General features: G+C 46.6%; 1 protein-coding gene across 2 annotated transcripts in view; it reads left to right on the top strand.

The window, feature by feature from the left end:
• SLC24A4 (solute carrier family 24 member 4) overlaps positions 1 to 23701 on the top strand; it is a gene marked incomplete at both ends in the record, with an annotated part of 170711 nt that extends 147010 nt beyond the window's left edge. For both annotated transcript variants that reach the window (XM_082841982.1, XM_082841981.1), the window contains 5 exons: positions 12679 to 12845; positions 17264 to 17378; positions 21748 to 21860; positions 22286 to 22351; positions 23549 to 23701. In XM_082841982.1, the coding sequence (XP_082698108.1) occupies positions 12679 to 12845; positions 17264 to 17378; positions 21748 to 21860; positions 22286 to 22351; positions 23549 to 23701 (614 nt within the window). The remainder of the gene's footprint in view (positions 1 to 12678; positions 12846 to 17263; positions 17379 to 21747; positions 21861 to 22285; positions 22352 to 23548) is intronic.
• Between the last annotated feature and the right edge of the window lie 844 nt (positions 23702 to 24545).

Genomic DNA, 24545 nt, shown 5'->3' with positions numbered 1-24545 from the left:
TGGTGAAAGACTGAAGACTTTTCCCCCTAAGATCAGGAACAAGACAAAGATGTCACTCTTTCCTCTTCTATTAAACATTGCGCTAGAGGTTCTGTCCAGGGTAAATAGGCAAGGAAAAATAAAACGCATCCAATTTGGAAAGGAAGAAGTAAAGCTGTACTGACAGATGACATGATCTTATATATAGAAAATCCTAAGAAATCCACCCAAAAACCCCCACAACCCTATAAGAATTAATAAACTTGCAGAATATAAGGTCAGTATACAAAATCCAATTGTATTTCTATACATTAACAATCTGAAGATGAAATTAAAATTTCATTTACAATGCCATCAGAAACAACAAAATACTTAGGGATAAATTTAACAAAGGTAGAACAAGATTTGTACACTGAAAACTATAAAATATTATTGAAAGAAATTAAGGAAGATTAAATAAATGGAAAGGCATCCTGAGTTCATGGGTTGGAAGACTTAAAATTTTTAAGATGGCAGTAATCCTCAAGTTCATCTACAGATTCCATGCAATCTTTATCAAAATCCAAGCTAGCTTTTTTTTGCAGAAATTGACAAGCTGATTCTAAAATTCACATGGAAATGCAGGGGACCCAGAATAGCCAAAACAATCTTGAACAAAGTTGAAGGACTTCCTGATTTCAAAACTTATTACAAAGATATAATAATCAAGACTGCCTGGTACTGGCATGAGATAGAAATATATATCAATGGAATAGAATTGAGAGTCCAGAAATACACCCATACGTTTAAGGTCAGTAATTCTTCATAAGGGTGCCAAGACAATTCAATGGGGGAAAAACAGTCTTTTCAACAAATGGTGGGCTTCCCTGGTGGTGCAGTGGTTGAGAGTCCGCCTGCCGATGCAGGGGACACGGGTTCGTGGCCCGGTCCGGGAAGATCCCACATGCCGCGGAGCGGCTGGGCCCGTGAGCCATGGCCGCTGAGCCTGCACGTCCGGAGCCTGTGCTCCGCAACAGGAGAGGCCACAACAGTGAGAGGCCCGCGTACCGCAAAAAAAAAAAAAAAAAAAAAAAAAAATGGTGCTAGGAAAATCAGATAGCCACATTTTTAAAAAGAAGTTGGACCCCTAATTCACACCATATACAAAAGTTAACATGAAACAGACTTAAATGTAGTAGCTCAATATATGAAACTCTTAGAAGAAAACATAGGTACATAGTTGTGACCTTGGATTAGACCATGGTTTCTTAAATATATCGAAAGCATAAGTAGCCAAAAAATAAAATTAAAAGAAAACACTTCATCAAAATTAAAAACTTCTGTGACTTCTAGGACACTATGAAGAAAGTGAAAAAACAACTCCTGGAATGGGAGAAAACATTTATAAATTATATTTCTGATAAAGATCTAGTATCTAGAGTATATACAGAACTCTTAGAACTCAGCGATATAAATGGGCAAGGCATCTGAGTCAACAATTCCCCAAAGAAGGTTTACAAGCAGCCAGTAAGTCCATGAAGGATGCTCGACATTACTATCAGTCATCAGGGGAATGCAAATCAAAACCACAGTGAGATACCACTAATCACTCACTAGAATGGCTACAGTAAAAGACAACCCTAAAGGGTTGGCAAGGATGTGGATATATTGGGACCCTCGTATACTGCTGGTGGGAATGTAAAATGGTAAAGCCTCTTGGAAACCAGGCTAGCAGGTCCTCAGAGAGTTAAACATAGAGTTACTATATGGTGCATCAATTCTACTCCTGGTTATATACTCAAGAGAAATGAAAACATATGTCCACACAAAAACTTGTCCACGCATGTTCATAGCGTTATTCATAGTGGCTAAAAAATAGAAATAATCCAAATATCCAAGTGACGAACAGATTAAACAAAATGTAGTCTATTCGTATAATGGAATATTATTTGGCCATAAAAGGGAATGAGATACTCCTTCATGCTACATCATTAGTGAACTTTGAAAACATTATGCTAAGTGAAAGAAGCCAGCCACAAAAGGCCGCATGTTGATTCCACGTATATAGAATGTCCCGAATAGGCAAACTACAGTGATTGGCAGAGCTTGAGGGGAGGGGGAATGGGGAGTACTGCTAAAAGGGAGGGGGGTTTCTTTTCAGGGTCCTGAAAATCATCTGGAATTATGTAGTGATGGTTACACAGTTTTCTAATATACCAAAACCCACCTAATCGTACACTTTAAAAGGGGTGAATTTTATGATATTTTAATTATCTCAGTTTTTACATGGAGTTAATCTAGAATGGTGGTTCTCAAAGGGGCGAGACAAGCAGCATCAGCATCTTAATTATCTCAGGTTTTTTTTATTTTTTTAAATTTATTTTTGGCTGCGTTGGGTCTTCGTTGCTGTGCACGGGCTTTCTCTAGTTGCGGCGAGCGGGGACTAGTCTTCATTGCGGTGCGCGGGCTCCTCACTGCAGTGGCTTCTCTTGTTGCAGAGCACGGGCTCTAGGCATGCGGGCTTCAGTAGTTGTGGTTCACGGGCTTCAGTCATTGTGGCACACGGACTTAGTTGCTCCGCGGCATGTGGGATATTCCCGGACCAGGGCTTGAACCTGTGTCCCCTGCACTGGCAGACGGATTCTTAACCACTGCGCCACCGGGGAAGCCCTGTCTCCGTTTTTAAATGGAGTTAATCTAGAATGGTGGTTCTCAAAGGGGCAAGACAAGCAGCATGAGCAGCATCTGGGAACTTGTTAACAAATGCAAATTCTTGACCACCCCCCTCCGCCCCCCCCACCCCCAGCCCAGTTCCAGAGCTGCCAAATCATTAGCTCCAGGGGATTCTGAGTTATACTCAAGCTCGAGAACACTAGTCTTGGACCTATGCTCTCTAGATCATGTAAACACTCCTAGTTCCAGGGTCCATGAATATCTACATCATCTGGTGACACACGCATCCCCACGTACCGCAGGTTAACCACTCTAGGTAGTTAACTATCCAAATTATTTTGTTTGAAGTTTTTCATTAGCAGCTGCATCTGTTCTTATGTTTTTCCCTCCAGTATGATTAGCCATCTGTTTTGTTAGAGTTCATTTTAAAGATTTTTTTTCACATAATTAAATTGTAATTTCCTACTTCAAAAAAGAAATCTGAGAGTGGAAGAAACACCAGCAGCCCTTCTTTCATGTTTACATTTGCACATCAGTTGGCATCCACAGGGAGCATCTCTCAGCTGTCCCTGACATTGCACTTGAAGGGATGGCAGTTGGAAGGGGGGCTGGAGGGGCTCCTGGTGGTGTCAGAGGAGAGTGTCCCTCAGGATAGACATTGTCCTGTAGCCCCCCAAACTCTATCACTTCACCCATTAATTAGTCCAGACTCTTAATGTTAGAGAAATCCAACTGAGGCTGGTTTAAGCCAAAGGGCCCGTAGTGGCAGATTCACTGAGAGAATCTACCTTCAGGCAAAGCTCAACATGGGGCTCAAATGGTTACAAGACCCTGGGACATCTCTCAGCAAGGTTTTCCCTGTATTGTCTTCACCCTCTGGCAGCTTGCCAAGGTGACCACCGGCTGTCTAGGCTTACCTCCCATCGGATTAACCAGTGCACGAGTGGCACCTCTGGCTGGGTTAAGGATTGCATTTGGCTGCATGTAACAGAAAATTCATGTGACAAAGCCTTCACCTCAAAGGATTTATTTTTATCACATAAGAAGTCCTGAGATGAGGGAGTCTCGTAGCTCTGTCATACCATTGGTGTCCCATTTCTGTTCTTCCATCCTTAGCAGGTGACTTCTGTCTTCAAGGTTGCCAAGTGGCTCCTGTGGCTTGTATGTTCATGTTCCAGGCAGGAACAAGGAGGAAGGACACAGGGCAGGAGACACGTGTCACTAAGCCTGTCTCTTCTTATCAGGAAGATAGTCACCTACCACGTAGACATCTCCTTATATCTCATTGTCCAGAACTGTCCATGGCCACTCCTACCTGCCAGGAAGCCTAGGAAATTAAGGTTTTTAGCTAGGAACCTACTGTCCAAAGCAAAATAGGTTCTGTTAGTAAGGTGGAAGGGATAATAGATATTACAGACGGTGATTCCCAGCAAAATCCACACATGGGTCTCTAAATGGGTCTCTAATCCATCCAACCCCAAACCCATGTACACCACTCAATGGCAAGGGTTGTTGACTTGTCCACTGGTGGATTCTCAGTACCTAGAATAGTGCCTAGCACTGAGAATGAACACACTGAGTATTTATGGAACGCATGATTAGCCAAGCTGGACTCAACACACCCAGTCATAGAGCTAGGAAGTAGAGTCAGCCCTCCAAACCACATGGCTGATGCGGAATGGAGGGTTCGTTCCCTAAAGGAACATTAGCATGCTGTTACCAGGAGTGGGGCGTGGATGCTAGGCAGATAAGAGCAACGAATGCCCTGCCCAGCCCAGCATTGCTCGGGCTAGCCAATTCTTAGAGATAGCCAACTACCCATCCAGAAGTACACTTTTCCTATGCAGACTACCCGTCCGGAGCTCAGTACTCTGAATCGCTGGCCGCTGTCTGGCTCTCGCACTCCAGGAGGTACTAGTTCTTTGCCCTGATCACTGCAGGGTCAGTACCAGACGACTGGAGACAGCCCCTGTCCCCCAGAGCCCGCTGAAACTGTTCAAACCAGACAGTCCTAGGCCTGCTCACCCTGCCTTGCATTTGCTCGTGGAAACCACAATAAGTATTTCGGTGTCTGGTGTCTTACGGTGCCTCATTAAACAATGGAGACGCTGAAGACAGGTGGAAGGTGTGGGTGGGGTGGGGCACAGCATGACCACTGTGAAAGTTTTCCACACTTGGACCATGACGCACAGTAATAAATATCTTACACACGCACACAGATATCTATAAAAAGGAAACAGAAGTCTTCAGGATAGTATTTAACTCGTTTACCGTAACTCTAATACTTTTTTTTTTTTCCTTTTTAAGGAAATGCTAGTTGCCACCCACTTAATTGATTTCACAGTCCGCTAATGGGTCTCATCTAACAGTTGGAAAACACAGCCATAGAGCAGGTCAGTTTCTTAGGAAACAGTGGTGGGCCATGAGGCTTGCCAGCCGGGTGGGACCAGATCAGGGCAGATGTCCAAACCGAATTCAAAACCCATGCTAGACAAACAGACAAGCATCAGCTTCAATTTGGTGTCTGTGAAAATAAATTATCCTTCTGCTGTGGCATTTGTATATATCTACAAAGGCGCTCTTGAGCATGTAAGTGTCCAGGGTTACAATTCCTCAAAGTGGATTTTTCCCTTACATACAGTGTTTTAGGTCAATTCTGGAGATGCCCTAGGCCTTCCCTGGCGGCCTGGATGAATTGGGATGTGGGCTGAAATTTTGGACAGACTAATCAGGTAGGAAAACTTTCTGCTGTTTGTGCAAGGATTACAAGGTGCAGAAAGGTATATGTAGAGGAAGATCTGGGAAGACAGCTGTTTTTCTAGATGTAGCATCTAGGATGAACACGTGAATGGATTTGCTGATTTCTAGCTAACCATATTCTCCTGATTCGTTATTATAAACAGGCTGGGTTGTTTTTTTTTCTTAGCAAATATGTTTTTAGTGACAGAAAGATTCAAGCACAGATTTACAGAGCTAAAACTGCTACTGCCAGCCTACTTTGCAATTTTTTTATTGAGCTGTAATTTATAAACCATAAAATTCATACTAATAAAGTATACAGTTCAATGTTTTTCAGTATGTTCACAAAGTTGTGCAACATCACCATATAATTTCAGAAAAGTTTCATTACCCGGAAAAGAAACTTCATACCCCTGAGCAATCGCTCCCCCCCATTCTCCACCTCCGCCAGCCCCTGGCAACCACCAGTCTACTTTCTGTCTCTATGGATTTGCCTCGTCAGGACATTTCATATAAATGGAGTCATGTAATATGTGACCTTTTGTGTCTGGCTTCTTTCATTTTGCACAGTGTTTTCTAGGTTCATCCATGTAGCATGTATCAATACTTCATTCCTTTTTATGAGTGAAAATTCCATTGTGTTTCTATAACTACATTTTGTTTATCCATTTATAACTTGATGGATATTTAGGTCGTTTCCACTTTGGGGCTATTATGAATAATGCTGCTATGAACACTTGAGTACAGGTTTTTGTGGGACATATTGAGGAATTGCCAAACTAATTTCCGAGAGCCTGGACCATTTTACATTTCCACCAGCAGGGTATAAGGGTGCCTGTACTCCCACATCTTCACCAATACTTGTTATTATTTATCTTTTTGATTATCGTTATAATTGTGGGTCTGAAGTAGTTTTGATTTGCGTTATCCTAATGACTAAAGACGATGAGCAGCTTTTCACACGCTCATTGGCCATTTGTGTATTTTCTTTGGAGAACCGTCTATTCAAATCCTTCGCCCATTTTTCTTTTTCTTTTTAATTTTTAACTTTTATTTTTTTTTGGCTGCACCATGAGGCTTGTGGGATCTTAGTTCCCCAACCAGGGATTGAACCTGGGCCCCTGGCAGTGAAAGCGCCAAGTCCTGACCACCAGGGAGTTCCCCCTTTGCCCAGTTTTAAAATTGGGATTTTTTTTTTATTTGTTGAGTTATGAGTTCTTTATATATTCTTTTTTTTAATTTAATTTATTTATTTTGGGCTGTGTTGGGTCTTCGTTGCTGCGCGGGGGCTTTCTCTAGTTGCGGCGAATGGGGGCTACTCTTCGTTGCGGTGCACGGGCTTTTCACTGCAGTGGCTTCTCTTGTTGCGGAGCACGGGCTCTAGGCGTATGGGCTTCAGTAGTTGTGGCACGTGGGCTCAGTAGTTGTGGCTCGTGGGTTCTAGAGCACAGGCTCAGTAGCTGTGGCACACGGTCTTAGTTGCTCCGTGGCATGTGGAATCTTCCCGGACCGGGGCTGGAACCCGTGTCCCCTGAATTGGCAGGCGGATTCTTAACCACTGTGCCACCAGGGAAGTCCTCTTTATATATTCTGAACACTAGATATTTTGAGTTAATTTTTGTATCTGGTATGAGGTAGGGGTCAAATTTCATTCTTTTGCATATCTGTATACAGTTGTCCCAACACAATTTGCTAAAAAAATTACTATTTCCCTTTTGAATTGTTTTGACACTGTTGTTAAATATCAATTCACCTTAAATGTATGGGTTTATTTCTGGACTGTAAATTCTGTTTCATTGTTCTATATATCCTTAGGCCAGTAGCACACACTCTTGATTACTGTAGCTCTGTAAGTAAGTTTTAAATTCAGAGCATATAAGTTTTCCAACTTCATTATTTTTTCAAGATTGGTTTGACTATTCTGGGTCTCTTGTATTGCTGTATGAATATTAGAATTAGCTTGTCAGTTTCTGCAAAAATGTCAGCTGGGATTTTAGTAGGGATTGCATTGAATCTGTAGATCAGTTTGGGGAATATTTCCATCTTAACAATATATATATATATATTTTTGGGGGGGGGGTGCTGGTACACGGGCCTCTCACTGTTGTGGCCTCTTCCGTTGCAGAGCACAGGCTCTGGACACACAGGCTCAGCGGCCATGGCTCACGGGCCCAGCCGCTCCGCAGCATGTGGGATCTTCCCAGACCGGGGCACGAACCCGTGTCCCCTGCATTGGCAGGCGGACTCTCAACCACTGCGCCACCAGGGAAGCCCCATCTTAACAATATTAAGTCTTTCAATCCATGTACAAGATGTCTTTCCGTTTATTTAAGTCTTCTTTAATCTCCTTCAGCAATGTTTGTTAGTTTTCAGCATACTAATCTTCTGTTGTATTTATTCCTATGTAACCTATGTATTTTTTTCTTTTTGATGCTATTGTAAATGGAAATTGTTTTCTTAATTTCATGTTTTTGATGTTCATTGTTAGTGTGTAGAAATACAACTGAATTTTGCATATTGATCTTGTATCTCGCAGCTTGGCTGAATTTGTTTCTTGGTTCTAACAGTTTGTGTGTGTGTGTGTGCGTGTGTGTGTGTGTGTGTGTGTGTGTGTGTGTATTCCTTAGAATGTTCTCTATACAAGATCATACCATCTACAAATAGGGATAGTTTTATGTCTTCCTTTACAATCTGAATGACGTTTACTTATTTTCCTTGTCTACTGTTCCTGGCTCAAACCTCCAAAACAATGTTGAATAGAAATGATAAGAGCAGATATCCTCATCTTGTTGAAGGCTTTCAGCCTTTCACCATTAAGTATGATGTTAGCTGTGGGGTTTTTACAGATGCCCTTTGTCAGGCTAAGGAAATTTTCTATTCCTAGTTTGTTAAGGGTGTTGGATTTTGTCAAATGACTGTTTTGCCTCAATTGAGATGATCGTGCCATTTTGTCCTTTATTCTATTAATGTGGTGTATTGCATTGATTGAATTTCATATGTCAAACCAACCTTCCATTCCTGGGATAAATCCCCCTTGGTCGTGGTATATAATCCTTTTTATGTGTTGCTGGATTCAGTTTGCCAGAATTTTGTTAAGGATTTTTGCATTCGTATTCATAAGGGATATTGGTCTGTAGTGCTGCTTTCTCTTGATGTCTGGGTTTGGTATCAGGGTATTACTGGCTTCATAGAGCAAATCGGGAAATGTTCCCTCCTTCTTTATCTTTTGGAAGAGTTTTATGAAGGACTCATGCTAATTCTTTTTTAAACATTCGGTGGAAATACCCATGAAACCATCTGGTCCTGGCTTTACTTTAAAGGAAGCTTTTCCAATTACTGTTTCAGGCTCTTGTTATATGTCTATTCAGATTTTCTATTTCTTTTTGAATCACTTTTGGTAGTTTCTGTCTTTGTGGGATTTTTCTGTTTCACGTAGGTTTTCTAATTTGTTGGCACACTGTTGTTCATAGTATTCCTTAATAATTCTTTTCATTTCTGTAAGGTCCTTAGTGGAGTCCCTCTTTCGTTCCTGATGTTCGTAATCTGAGTCTTCTCACTTTTTTTCTTGGTCAGTCTAGCTAAAGGTTTGTCAATTTTGTTGATCTTTTTAAGAACCAACTTTTAGTTTACTTGATTCTGGGTTTGGTTTTGTTTTTCTATGTCACTTACTTCTACTTCAATCTTGATTATTTTCTTTCTACTTTTTTTGAACTTAATTGGCTCTTTTTGTTTCTTAGGGTAGAAAGTTAGGTCACTGATTTAAGTTCTTTCCTCCTTTTTAATATAGGAATTTACAGCTGTAAATTTCTCTCTATGCACTGCTTTCACTGCGTTCCATAAGTTTTGGTATGTTATGTTTTCATTTTCTTTCATCTCAAAGTATTTTCTCATTTCCCTTGTGATTTCTTCTCTGACCCATTGGTTGTTTAGGAATGTGCTATTTAATATCTACATATTTGTAAATCTTCCAGTTTTCCTTCTGTTACTGCTCTCTAATTTCTTTCCAATGTGGAATGGTTGTAGAATATACTTTGCATGATTGAAATCCGTTTAAATTTATTGGTGCTTGTTTTATGACCTAACATATTGCCTATCCTGTAGAATGTTCCATGTGAACTTGAAAAGAAGGTATATTCTTCTTGAATGTATATATTAATGTTTTTCATCAGATTCGGAAAGTTTTTGAGCGTGAGTTCTTCAAGTATTCTTCCTGCCCCTTTTTCTCTCTCCTCTCTTTCTGATACTCCCGTTATGCATATGTTGGCATGTTGGGTGGTGTGCCACAGGTCTTTGAGGCACAGTTCATTTTTATTTACTCTTTTTCTGTTCCTGACACTAGATAATCTAAGTTCACTTATCTCCAAGGTCACGTCTTCCTTTTCAGATTTGCTATTGAGCCCCTCTAGTAAAATTTTCATTTTAGTTATTGCACTTCTCAATTCCAGAATTTCTGTCAGCTCTTTTTTATAAGTTTTACTTCTTTATTGATACTCTCTAATGAGAAATCATTCTCATGCTTCCCTTTTGTTTTTGAGACATTTTTAAAACTTCTTTGTGCATATTTAAAAATAGCTGATTTAGGGGCTTCCCTGGTGGCGCAGTGGTTGAGAGTCCGCCTGCCGATGCAGGGGACACGGGTTCGTGCCCCGGTCCGGGAAGATCCCACATGCCGCGGAGCGGCTGGGCCCGTGAGCCATGGCCGCTGAGCCTGCGCGTCCGGAGCCTGTGCTCCGCAACGGGAGAGGCCACAACAGAGAGAGGCCCGCGTACCACAAAAGAAAAAAAGCTGATTTAAAGCCTTTGTCCAGTAAATCCAATATCTGGAATTCCTCAGAGATGGTTTCTGTTAACTGCTTTTTTTCCATGTATAAGCCTTACTTTCTTGTTTCCGTGCATGTCTCATAATTTTTGTTGTTGAAACTGGACATTTAAAATAATAGATTTATTAATCTTGTCCTCCCTTTATGAATTGTTAAATAAAAATACCAATGAAAAACTTAAAAATAAATAAATAAAATAATATAATGTGGAATAAGAAGAAGAAGAAGGAATCACATCCTTCCCCTTTCCCAGGACTATTTTATTGTTGTTGTTGTTTGTTTGGTGACTTTTCTAATTCTGTAAAATCTATATTCTTTGTTGCCTGACCACTGAAATCTCTGTGAGGTTAGCCTAAGGTCATCGAATGATTGCACAGATTTCTTTAGATGCCTGGGTGAGGCGAGTGTCCCAGTCTTTGCCGATGGGCTCTGTGTGCATTTGGGGGCGCGCTGTTAACACCCAGGCAGGCAGTTTACAACTCCACCTTGGCCTTTACTTCTTGTTTTCTCCGAGTCTCAGTTTTAGGCAGAAGTGAAAGCTTAGGACGTTCTCAAGTCTTTCCTGAGCCTGAAAATAACCCTGGGAACAGCCCTACGCGTGCTCATGGACTTTCAGCTTCCCAGAACTATGTGGGAGCTTTTCCAGGCCCTCTATGGATATCTCACTACCAGCTTTTCCTCTTAAGCTTTTTCATTAACCTATTGTTTGTCCAACTGTTATCCAGCACCTCAGGCTGCACAGTTTTCCACAAGTGCCCCTGACTGTTTTCAACAATGCCCTCAAGGAAAAGGCTTTTCATACTGGGTGAGCTCGGATTCAGGTAAAATAAAGACAGCCTTGAAAGTGGGGTCTTCCGGGAAACCAGCAGACAGGTCAGATAATGCCAATCCTCTGGGAATGGACTTGGAAGGAGCTCTAATCCTGTCCTACCCTTTCTGGTGCATGCCAGGCTACTGGTTTTTCAAGGCCACTCCAAAGCTGATGAAAGGGAATGAAAACAGGGCAAGTTAAAATTCTATATAAAGTTCACTGTTCTTACTAATACCCAGCCAATTTTCTTAAATAAACACTCCCTGGATTGCTACAAGGCTTTGGTTAATGTCCAGAGCTCTAAAACAAGTTGAGGGGCTTTCCTGGTGGCTCAGTGGTTAAGAATCCGCCTGCCAATGCAGGGGACACGGGTTCGAGCCCTGGTCCGGGAAGATCCCACATGCCGCGGAGCAACAAAGCCCGTGCGCCGCAACTACTGAGCCCACGCTCTAGAGCCCGTGAGCCACGACTACTGAAGCCCGCGTGCCACAACTACTGAAGCCCGTGCGCCACAACTACTGAGCTTGCGCTCTAGAGCCCGCGAGCCACAACTACTGAGCCCACGTGCCACAACTACTGAAGCCCGCGCGCCTACAGCCCGTGCTCCGCAACAAGAGAAGCCACCGCAATGAGAAGCCCGTGCACCGCAACGAAGAGTAGCCCCCGCTCACTACAACTAGAGGAAGCCCGTGCGCAACAACAAAGACCCAACGCAGCCAAGAATAAACAAATAAATTTTAAAATAAATAAAATAAAACAAGTTGACTCGGACCATTTTTGCTAGTGTTCTCATTGCTTTTATGGAGGAGAGAATTTTCAGAGGTCCTTCCTCCACCGTTTCATTGGCATCACCCACAAGCCTATTTTGAGCTTGCATGTGCTCCAAATACCCAGTGGCTTATTAAGGACACTGTGCTTGCACTCAGTGGCTTTTGAGGCCACTTCTCTGTTGAATTGTTTGCAGATTCCCTTGGTAGGGGCCAGCGGGGTCATGCCTGCCAGCAGGACACCACATTTTAGTCTTACATCTGCCACTGGCTATGTGACCTTGGAGCAAAGGAGCTGAGAGTTCCAGAGCACCTGCTGTGCCAGGCTCTTTGCGCTGGCTGTTTTACGTGCATTGTATCATGTCATTTTTGCAAGAACCAAGAAAGAGATAATGTTCCCATTTAACAGGTGAAGAAACTACTGAGATGCAAAATGCTTACCACTATGCCTGCTACACGTAGCAAATATTCCCTGCATCAACTATTGTGCTGTTGTTACTTACAGCTGTTATTGTCAGAGGAGGAAGTGGAGTTGAGAGGATTGCTCAAGGTCATTTGAATTCCAGCCCAGGTCTGACTCCAAAGCCTAGCCGTGTATTCTGCATCCCCATTCCAGCTGCCCTGTGCAAATCTGTTTCAGCTCTGGGTCTCACTTTCCTCATCCTGTCAAGTAAAGGATTTGGACTGACAGAGGTTATTCAGTCAACAAACACTTAACTGTCTTGCTAAGATGGCTTCCAGGTTGACAGTATGAAGGTGTGTGATTCTGTGAAGTCCGTTGCTAGGAGTCACATTCGTAGCATTCTCTTGTTTGGCTTGAAAAAATAAACCGACGGGTAGACTGGCAGGTGTGTAACCCAGTGTGTGTTTCTCTCCTCCTCCCTTCTGGCTCCGCCCCATCCCTCTGCAGAGGCAAGAGGGGACAAAGCCAAGTGGGTGTTGACCTGGCCGCTCATCTTCCTCCTGTGCGTCACCATCCCCAACTGTAGCAAGCCCCGCTGGGAGAAGTTCTTCATGCTCACCTTCGCCCTTGCCACGCTGTGGATCGCTGTCTTCTCCTACCTGATGGTGTGGCTGGTGAGTGGCAGAAGTGGGGGTGGACCGTACGGACAGCTCCTGCCTGGCGCCTGCCGGCGGTGGGAGAGCTGGTGTCAAGAGCACGCTCGACGCTGCTGAGCCACCTTCGGCAAGTCGCCTACCTTAACAGACCTTGGCTTATTTCTCAGTAGGAAGGGGTTTCAGCAGAGGTGCACGGTGCACTGCTGTGCATCAGGGATACCCAGATGGACGCGGCATGGTCCGTGGTGGCCATAGGAGGCAGATGAACCTTCACACAAACAGCCTGGGACACGCCGCTCTGGTGTGATGGGAAGAGGGGTGGTGGGGAGTCTCTGTAAGAAGCCCTGGAGGGCTAATCCCTGGGCTCCCTTCCTTTTCAGTATCCATAGGGGAATGTGATGGAGACTGGAGTCAATGGGAGACAAACACAAGGCAGCCCTTTCCATGCCGCCTGCCAGGACATGCTCCTGTCCCCTTTCTATATCCAGGCACAGATATAAACTTTAGGTAGGCTCTTTTAGTCCTCATAACAACCCGATGGGGTAAGCAGTTTTATTATGCCAGCTTTACAGATGAGCAAACTCAGGCCTAGAGACTCAGTCATTTGCCCAGTTAGTTACACAATTAGCAACTATTGCACAATTAGTCACACAGCTAGTAAGTTCTAGAGTTGGGGTTAGTCTCCAGTTGGGTATTGGTCTCCAGAGTGCAGGATCTCAACCACTCTCCTGAACGGCCTCTCAGGTTGTTACTGGAATCTTCAGGTGCCGTTTGGACTAAAGATTTTCAGGCAGAGAGGCTTTGGCGTAGCTGGTCTGGCCACACCTGACAGCTCCCTGGAAAAACCTTTCGCTGGCTGGGCAGGGCCAAGCAGGGGCCCCTTCCGCCTCGCTCTGCATCACCCTGTGGGGCCCCTCCTTTTCCCCTCCCCTCCCCTCACGGTGGGGGGGGGGCGCCCGGGAACAAGGAGAGAAATAGGTACAGGACCTCTGCCTTTCTATTGGGAAGCGCACCTGTCAGCCACTCACGCCTCAGTGGCATGCATGTAGCCACTTCACTCTCGTCCTAACACCTGATGTCCCCGCACACCTAACACACAGGGCAAGGTTGTCTTGGTTTCAGAGACACAGGGGCCCCCTTTCCCTTAACCCCAGGGAAGCAGTTTGGTGGGGAAAGAAGAGCTGTGGGGTCACATGGGAATGGATGTGAATCCTGCTTCTCCCCCTGTGAGCCGTGACACCTGGGTAGGTGACTCAGCTTCCATTAGCCATGGTCGCCCCCTCTACGAAATGGACCGGTTATTGGGAGAATGGAAGGTCTCTGTTCACGCATCAGGTCTGAGCTTGCAGCATAGCAAATTGATCATAACTGTAAATTTCAGCCATGTTCACCATGAGATGCAGCCAGCACTGTTTCCACGCTTTTTCAGATAGAGGTTTAAATCCCCTTAGATGCTGGTGTGTGTGCGTGCGTGTGTGCATGTGTGTATGTGCGCGCGTGTGTGTGTGCATGTGTGTATGTGCGCACGTGTGTGCACTGTGTGTCTGTGCGCGTGTCTGTGCGTGTGTGTGTGTGTTTAGGAAGAAGAGTTGGAAGTAGCTACTATCCGAACCCCCCAGAAAAGGATGGCAATCAGACATAATGAAAACTGGCCTCAAAATGAACTGAATTTGCAAACTTAAATTTTTCTGAATAGGGTTAAAGGTCAGCCCCTCTTTACATTTGATAAAAGAGTCCAGCGATTTCTCTTACTAAAGTGCATTCCCCAAACGACACTGCTAGTGAAAAAAGTATTTCGTGACATTTGAGTGGGTGTGAGAATTAGGGAAGATCAAATTAATGACTGTCTGAAATTTGTTTCTTCTCTAATTAATGAAAACAACAGTATTATGAAATCAGTTCTACTCATTAGCAGTGAGGTAGGACATTTAATAACACTCCCACCCCCCCAACCTTGACTTACAAACCCCGCTCTCACCTCTTAAAGCAGGCTCTTGGCAGTGGCTTGGCGGGAGATACAGGAACCACCTTGCTGGGGCGCTCTTACCTGCGGTTTTGAACTTCAGCTAGCCTCAGTTTGAGGTGATTGAATGGCCTCCACAGTAGAAAATGGTAAAGACAACAGTGCCACATTAGCCTGATTTCCACTGAAGAAAGATGTGCCTGCCTGGGGGCCATGCTCTTACTTTCCTCATGTCCTGATGGGGGCGCCAGGGAGCGGTGACGTCTCACCTGCCCACACCCTATCACAGCCACCCTTCACATCTCTCACCCCCAACGCTTTGCGGAAAACGACTCTTGAGTGTCAGTGTCAAAAGGGAGAGACCTCCAAAATGGGTCATCCTGTCCAGCACCTTTGCCCAACTGGGGAGGTGAAAACCAAAGACGAGGCGTGACTTCCACAAGGTCAGGCAGATGGTCAGCCCAGCTCTGGACTCACCTCTGCTTCCCTTTCTGAAGCCCAAGCATCAGGAGGGCTCCGAGAGCCCAGGGCTGGAGTCCAAGGCAAAGCCACCCTCACGTAGCATCTCTGGTCCTGAACACTTGGAGCGTGTACGCACACACACGAAACCTTCCTTCTGTCCTTCCAGCCTCCGGCTTCTTAGCCATGTAGTTCAGTAATTTAAGAAAAAAAAAAAGGAAGCATCCCCAGTATTGCCACAGCCCGGGCAGTCTTGTGGAGACCTCCTTCATGGCCAGCATGGGTTAAGCATCGATGGATCGAACAGCCGTGTGGTTTTGGTGTCCTCAGTGTCTCTCTTTCACAGCCCAGGGCAGGCCAGTCACCGCACCTGGTGATGCTGAGCTGAGCACTGTTTTGAGGGTAGAGCATCTTCAAACCCATCTGCAAAGCTTTGTCCTAGGAGAGATATCATTTTAGTCCATGAGCTCTGACTACATGCCAGGGCTGAGCTTTGCCCTTACAAAGCACACTTCATCTGGGTCTGATCACCCTAATTTTCTCTGCCCCCATAGATTGCAAGACGAGTGATTGAAAGAGAAAGGAAACATTCACCTATGAATGTCTTGCACAGACCAGGCACTGTCACCTCATATTTTCTCACTTAATCCTCATTTAAAAGTCCATTTTACAGATGAGGGAGCTGAGGCTTAGAGAAGCAAACCAGCTTATCCTAAGTCACCCAACCATCTGCTGGGATTGGAGCCATCAGCCAAGAGGCGAACAACCCTAAGGGATGCCACTGTTCCCGTTTTCTAGATGGGGAGGTGAGCCAGGACTAGTGGGCGTTTTGAATGGGGTCCAAGTACTTTCTAGGGCTTTCCATCCGGCTGCTGCTCAGGGCCCAACCACCTCCCAAGTGTCAGGCATTTATTAGAGGACTGTGTGACCATGCCTCAAGGTCCTTAAAAGCCTGCGAATCCTTTGATCCAACAGGTCTATTTCTTGGAACTCATGCTAAGGATATAGTAAGATGAGATCCCAGAGAAGTTCACACAAGACAGCATGACGGCGAGGTTGGAGCGCAGGCTTCAGAGTTGGAAAGACTTGGCCTGGGATCCCTGCTCTACTGCTCACCGGCTTCATGCCCACCAGCATTGTAACTTAACCTTTGTGATCCTCATTTCCCTGGGCATAATAACAGTGCCTCTCTCACCAGTGGGTGGTGAATAATAAAGAGTACCTGAGATTGTGAAAGTGAAACACCTGGAGAGGATCTGGTACACAGTAGGTGCTCATTAAATGTTACTCGTTACCATACAGTGATATTGTAAGAGCAAAAACAGAAACCACTTCCATATTCACCAGTGACGGGTTGGTGAAAACTTTACATGCAATGGAATCCATGCATCAGTTTAAAATAATGTTATAGATGAGTATTTGAGTTGGAAAGATATTCACAATGTATTATTACGTGTAATAAATAGCTGCAAAATATAGGTCGGTGCTATAATCTGATTTTATTTTTTGTCTAATATACACACCAAAAAGAAGGTCAAGGTATATTCTAAAGCCGGGGTTTTCAAATGTGATTCCCAGACCAGCAGCCTCAGGGTCCCAACCACCTGGGAACTTGTTAGGAATGCAGATTCCTGGGCTTCACCCCAGACCTCCTGAATCAGAAACTCTGGGGGTGGGACCTGGAAATCTTACTTTAAGCAGCTCACCAGAGAATTTCCTACATGTTCAAATTTGAGAATCATGGGCTGATGCAAAGTGTTAATAGTGATTGTCTGAGGGTATTGAGAAATGGTAGGGGATTTTTACTTTATTCTCTAAACTTTTTAAAACAGTAAACACGTATTACGTAATCTGGAAAAAAGAACACGCAAAAGATGGTTTTAAAATAAAGCCGTATTCCAGGTTTTTCTATTGGATATAGCAGTACTGTGTGTAAGTTAAAAACACTCAGATATAAGCACAGTTTCCAGGGCTGCTCCTCTGTGAGTTGATATTTCCCCCGACTCTTCTGCAGGTGACTATTATTGGATACACCCTTGGAATCCCTGATGTCATCATGGGCATTACTTTCCTTGCAGCAGGCACAAGCGTTCCAGACTGCATGGCCAGCTTGATTGTGACGAGACAAGGTATGGATCACGCCTCAGCCCTGACGGCAGTCAGCATCACCATGCGGGCCCCTACCCCCAGCCCAAGTTACAGTTCGTGGCTCTCATGACTTGGCAGTCGTTACATCCTGCTATGAAGGAAACTGTGACAACAGGGAAGCATCATGTATTAGATTCCATCCATGGAGAGAGTACTACCAAGATCAACTCCTCCAGACCTCTAGAAGCATTTGTGTGGAGTTGTATAAAAATGGACTTGTTCTGGGAGTTCCCTGGTGGCCTAGTGGTTAGGGTTCCAGGCTTTCACTGCTGGAACTGAGATCCCACGAGCTGCGCCGCGTGGCCAAAGAAAGGAAAAAAAAAAGGATGAACTTGTTCCGGCATCACCAATGTGAGATTGAGCAGAGCTGGAGCCCAGACTTTTTTTTTTTCTTTTTTCTTTTTTTTTTGCAGTACGCCGGCCTCTCACTGTTATCGTCTCTCCCGTTGCGGAGCACAGGCTCCGGAAGCGCAGGCTCAGCGGCCATGGCTCACGGGGCCAGCCGCTCTGCGGCATATGGGATCTTCCCGGACCGGGGCACAACCCCGTGTCCCCTGCATCGGCAGGCGGACTCTCAACCACTGCGCCACCAGGGAAGCCCGAGCCCAGACTTTTTATAGCAAATGCAATAGTAATGAGAAATGTTCTGATCCTGGGAAAGCCAAGCGGGGGTATCCTGTATCTCCAACTATTTTCCAATTCTCCTTCAGAATTCTAGACCTTATGTAACGTTATGGTTTGCTTGGCGGTTTTTCTTTGGAGCTAAGTGCCGTGGGGTAAGCAAGGTGAGGAATACCGGTATGCTCTTTGATGGCAGAACAAAAGAGCTGTAAAGAGCCAGACTTCCTTTACCGCTCCCTTTCTACCCGTGAGATAGCGTCCAAGCCCGGACCGCCACAGATCGTCCTCTGTAGATGGAAATTTGAAAGTATGGGGGGCAGGATGGGCGAATAATGGAGTGGAATCTCAGAGGAGACAGGAGAGGAGAGCAGTGTCCAGAGAGAAACTTGGTTTGGAAAGAAGGAAAAAGTTTTATTTCTTCGAGATAAAAGAAAGGGTTGATTAGTTGGTCAGTCAGTCCTGAGAAAACACGAATTGAGGGGAAGGGAAGGGTGGGGGTATGTGTGGCAGTAGGCTGGAGCCCTTGTGGAGAATGGGGACAGTTGGGGACAGCCGCTGAAGGGTTTGGAATTGAATTGAGTGAACTTTGAGTGAGTGTATTCATTTCCCGGGGCTGTCATAACAAAAGTACCCCAACTGGGTGGCTTAAAACAACAGAAATGGATTCTCTCACAGTTCTGGAGCCTAGAAGTCCAAAATCAAGATGGCGGCAGGACCATACTCTCTCTGAAGGTTCTAGGGAGGATCCTTCCTCGTTCTCTCCCAGCTTCGGGTGCTTGCCAGGAATCCTTGGCTTGTGGCCGCATCCGTCCAGTCTCTGCCTGTGTCTTCCTGTGGTATAATTCCCTGTGTGTGTGTTTGTCCAAACTTCCTGCTTCTTACAAGGACACCAGTCATTGGATTAGGTCCCACCCTAATTCATTATGACCTCATTTTAACTGGATCACATCTGCAAAGACTTTATTTGCAAATAAGGTCACATTCACAGGTTTCGGGTGGACATGAGGGCTGGGCACTATTCAACCCAGTACAATGAGTAAAAGGAAAGCCGATGAGCGCCTAGGGCCTGGCCGATGTTCAGCGACGTGAACTTGGGAGGGATTCCGGCATGAATTTGAAGTCATACCAGCTCCAACAGCACACGGATGAGAGATCACAAGTTCGTCCAGAGCTGGGGTTGGCTGGGTGGACACAATGGAAGGTCAAGGAGGCAAAAGAATGTCCCATGTAAACAGCTGGCCTCGGAGTCCAAGCTAGTGGGTTGGGGGTGGGGGTCATGATACTAGAAGATTCAGGGCTTGGAGGGGAGGGTCCCAATGAGGTCAACGGGGCTCTGTAGGAACAAGGACAGGGGGGGACATCATCTCAGAGTGGCTCCTGTGAGATGTAGAACGCAGAAACAGGAGGGGTGAGGCGGGGGCGGGAGTGTATAGTTGTCGTGAGGGTGATGCTGACGTGATTGGCAGAGGGTCCAGCAGACCAGGTTAAAGCCTGGACAGATTCTTTATGGCAGGGGATACAGAAACCTCTGTTCGGAGTCCATCACACAAGGCAGCAGCCGTGCGGTGAGCTCTAACACATCCTGGGCTCCCTGAAGGCTCGCAGCCCAGAGCGTGTTAGAGCTCACATCAGTGAGCTCTAACATCCTGGGCTCCCTGAAGGCTCGCAGCCCAGAGCGTGGTCCAGGCCGGCAGCATCGGCTTGAGAGAAATGCAGACTCTCAGGCCCCGTCCCAGCTCCACTGAATCAGAGTCTGCTTTTTTTAAAATAATTTTTATAACTTTATTTTTTTATTTAAATTTATTTATTTTAATTTTGGCTGCGTTGGGTCCTCATTGCTGCACACGGGCTTTCTTTTAGTTGCAGCGAGGGGGGCTACTCTTCGTTGCGGTGCACGGGCTTCTCATTGCGATGGCTTCTCTTTTGGCGGATCACGGGCTCTAGGTGCGCGGGCTTCAGTAGTTGTGGCTCGCGGGCTTCAGTAGTTGTGGCTCGTGGGCTCTAGAGTGCAGGCTCAGTAGTTGTGGCACACGGGCTTCGTTGCTCTGCGGCATGTGGGATCTTCCCGGCCCAGGGCTCGAACCCGTGTCCCCTGCATTGGCAGGCGGATTCTTAACCACTGTGCCGCCAGGGAAGCCCCCAGAGTCTGCTTTTTAGCAAGACCCCCAGTGAGTCGTGTGCTCTTAAAGTTTGAGAAGTGCTGCTGTAAGATTCCTCAGAGGGCAGTGCCTGCGCAGAGCAGTCAGTCAAACCTGAGAAGCTCTCCTCTCTCTTCTCCCAAACCTGGGCATCCTTGTGCCTCCTGACCCATCCGGCTAGTGCCTGCCTCCTCACCAGGGGCAACTAGCTGGTCCAAAACAGTTGCTGTTCATTCCTGTTTCACAAAATCCTGGGAGACTGGAAGGCAGGTTTCCCAGAGGTACTGCCCCCTGATAGGACTCAGCTGCTGAGGTTTTGAAGGCACTCAGATCAGTGCCCAGACAGGCAGGGAGGGAGCTGTGAGGCCGTTGAGGGAGGCATTGTGTCCTGGAGGTCAGCGGATGACAGCAACAGGGCGGGAGGAAGTGGCCTGGCTATACTAGGGGGGCAGGAGGTCAGATGGAAGTGAGGCAGTCGTCCGGATGCTCTTCTGAGTCTCTGCGACCTTCTCAGCGACCAAGACAATTTTATGGGCACAGGCCTGTGTGTTTCAGGCTTGTTCATTGCACGGACGTTTGTTTGTGGCCAGATTATGACAGTCGTGTCCATTTAGGGCTAAGGGGCCAGGTGAAAACAGGTTCAGCCCGTGTGAGTCTTATTTGTAAAAGTTTGTTTACTAACTTTTGATACCTCTCAAATTATTAAGTTCCTAAGACTGTGTGGCTTTCATGAGACTGGACAGTGGGGCAGGAGAGGGAAGGTGGTGACACAGCCCCTCACCTCTAAGATACTTCTTGTCTGGTTGGGGGGAAAGAGTTCACTCTTGGGAGACCACCCAGGCACAAAACCTGATGCCCTGTCGTCTGGGTCAAGGTCGTGGTGCCACCACCTGGGTCACAAGTATGCATTGAGGATGAGGCCCCTTCCCTCCCAGAGCACCTGGGAGGCTCAAATAAGAAGCACATAGTGGGTCCTCCCAAAACACCGGCTGACACCCCTGGCAGGAGGAATAATGAAGGGCTCTGGATTAGTTTCCTAGGTCAGCCGTAACTACCACAAACTGGGAGACAGGAAAACAGAAACTGACTGTCCCACAGTCTTGGAGGTCAGAAGTCCGAGATCAGGGTGTCAGAAGAGTTGGTTCTTTCTGTCTGCTCCAGGCCTCTCTCCTTGGCTTGCAGATGGCTGTCTTCATGTTCAGATGGAGCGCTGCCTGTGTGCGTGTCTGTGCCCTAACATCCCCTTTCAATGAAAACACCAGTCATATTGGATGAGGATCCACCCTGAGGACCTCATTTTAACTTGATTACCCCGGAAAGACCCTGTCTCCAGATAAGGTCACATTCTGAGGTATTGGGGGTTAGGACCCCAACATATGAATCTTGGGGGGTCACAATTCAACCCACTACAGGGCTCACATGTAAGACTTCATGAAGGGAGTGGATCTCAGTCCTCATTAAAAGGTTTTAGAAATGTGGGGTCCATGAGGAAGGAATTCCTTTCTAAGGAATAGCACTGATGGAAATGGGAAGGAACAGGGGTTTCCAGCGACCTGCGCTTAATGCATGACATGTCGATTGTCCTCTGCAGGCCTTGGTGACATGGCGGTCTCTAACACCATAGGAAGCAACGTGTTTGACATCCTCGTGGGACTCGGCGTACCGTGGGGGCTGCAGACCATGGTTATTAATTATGGATCCACGGTAAGTTCGTCTCGCTTCCTTAGTGAGATGACGCCATGCGCTTTACAGGGAGTGATAGTGGTGTTGGCCCTGTGCCAGCCAAGGGCTGCAGGGGATGCACTGCCCCCTTCTCCTTGGCACGCTGGCAGCCACTTTGTGCAAAGGCGTCCCGAGCAGCCTGGGCAGTGCCTGCAGGAGGCAGCCCGTGTGTGCCCTGCACTCACGGGTGCTTTGGCCCCGTGTCTCTGCCCACCGGCACGCCTCTCCCCTCCTAGTTCATTTCCTCAGATGAGCAGAGACCTGGATCCATGGCCACGTGCTCACCGTGAACACCCACCTGTGGCTTCCAGATAAGGGAGGGGATAAGCCCGAGCACACTGGGCTTCCAGAACGGATGGGGGCCTGAACAGCCCAGAGGTTCAGGGCATGTGTGTTTGTTTTTCCAGGTGAAGATCAACAGCCGGGGTCTGGTCTACTCCGTGGTGTTGCTGCTGGGCTCCGTTGCTCTCACCGTGAGTTTTTGCAATTCCAGAATAGAAGCCTCACACGTACATCGTTTCCTCTGATTGTGCACAGTCTCTGAATCCCCTCCCCCTTCCCCTTGGCAGTGAGGGGTAAAGCAGTAAAAACATATACATTCACAGATACCCCCAGAAACACTTTCTGCCAAGAATGTTGGCACCAAACACTGCACTTTTCCCTGAGCCACTAAGAAGTCCCTAGAGGAAGTGAGTTATGTTTCCTCTCTTCTTGCTGCCCGGTCTGTCTCCTCTCACTAGTGCCAACAGGAGACAAATCCTCCCCCAGCCCATCTGAGCTGACAGGGGGACCTGATGGTCAGGTCTCAGGGCCGGCACACCGTGATACTGAGGTCTCCTCACTCCACATGCCCCAAACTGTGCTGACTCTACCTCTGCTTACTTGATTCCATCCTTACAAGCACCTGATGATATTCTACGCTGCAGAAGTAAGCAAGGCTCAGGGGTTAAGTAACTTGCCCAAGGTCACAGGGATAGGAAATGACAAAGCTGGGATTTGAACCCACACTGGTCTGTCTCTAAGGACCCATGGCATTGCTCTGATGAGGTAACTCTGATCCAACGCTTAGGAGGCCTCAATTCAGGGATAAGAACGAAGGTTGTAAAAGGATAGGTGGGCAAGTCTGGAAAGAACATAGAAAGAGGATGTGCTCCAACCCCGTCTCCCAAACACACACACACACACACACACACACACACACACACACAGACACACACACACACACACACACACACACACACACACACACACACACGGTCCAAGCAGAAGTTTGCCAGACGTGGGCCAGCGGGAGCCTTGGAAGTTTTGCTGAAGAAGGCTGAGGATGCCAAGTTCTGAAGCAAAGGGAAGACCCAGTGAAAGTCCCTGGTTGTCACTAAAGAAGGCCCGGGAGGGCATCCCCAGGAAGTGGTGTACGTGCCCCGGCAGAGCCGGTGCCCTGAGGCCAGCTGCTGCGTGTGCCTGGAGTCTGCACCCTTTCGTTAGACAAGCATAAAGCCTGCAGGGCTCATTCTGATCAAACCAGGGATCTACCGGCAGCACCCCTCCGCTCTGGCCCACCTTTTGCAGAAAGTTCTGGGGTTCATCGTTCGTGTGTAGTTTTCCAATAAAAGTACCTTTTGTAGTATTTCTCTGCCCCCAGGCCCAACACTCACACCCTCTCCTTCCAGGTCCTCGGCATCCATCTGAACAAATGGAGGCTGGACCGGAAGCTGGGGATCTACGTGCTGGTTCTCTACGCCATCTTCTTGTGCTTCTCCATAATGATAGAGTTTAACGTCTTTACCTTTGTCAACTTGCCGATGTGCCGAGAAGACGATTAAAACGTAGCCACTGCCCCCCCGCCCGGGAGCTCTTCTGGACGCTCCGGCGCTGGCGTCCTCCTTCTCCTCCCCTCCCCCACCACGAGTCTCTCCTGCATCGGCAGCCACCGCCTGCTCTTTCATGCACGGGAAGGAAGAGCCATCGTGGTCTTAGTGTGGTCACGGGCCAGGCTGCTGGGCCTCCTCCGCCTGGGAGTTCTACCCCTCAAAAGGCAAGATTCAGGGGCCGCTGTTTGAGCAGCTTCACAGCCCCCTGAGCCACCAGCCATAGGGACGTGGCATGTGTCTCCTCTTTTGGACACTTGGATCACGAGGACTTCTGTGTGCTGGTTGTCCTTCTGTCGCACTGCGGCCTTGGAAATGAGGCGGGCGGTGAACACAGGGTCTCCTGTGGCAATGCAGAATAGGAGTGTTATTCTCAAGGGTCCCCTCTGGGCCAGAGAGTGTGGGCTCCTTGGGCAGCGTGTGCTACTAAGAGCCTCTGAATCCTGCCGGAGGCACGGTTTGTTGGGAGTTTGGGGCTGTGACGGCAAGCACTCCAACCCTTTATTCTGAAAAAATTGCAAGAATGGAAACAGTTGTTCACAGCAGAAGAGAGAAAACGAGTGAATATTCTTATCACTTTCATTGATGCATTCAGAGAACGAGCAATGAAACATTAAAAATAAAATGTTAGCTGTACATCTTCATACTTGAAAAATATCATTCCATACAAAGAACCTTGATGGGGACCAAAAAGGTAATGCTTATGGAAAACAAATCCTATGTATATCGTGTTGCACTGACACTAAGATGTTTGGTTTGGAACATAGAAAAGAGCGGAAGACTAACATCTAAACGGGTG

This window comes from Leucopleurus acutus (genome assembly GCF_964270905.1).
Source record: "Leucopleurus acutus genome assembly, chromosome: 1".
NCBI lineage: Eukaryota > Metazoa > Chordata > Mammalia > Artiodactyla > Delphinidae > Leucopleurus > Leucopleurus acutus.
Note: the sequence above shows the minus strand (reverse complement) of the source record. Positions and strands in the feature narration are given on the sequence as shown.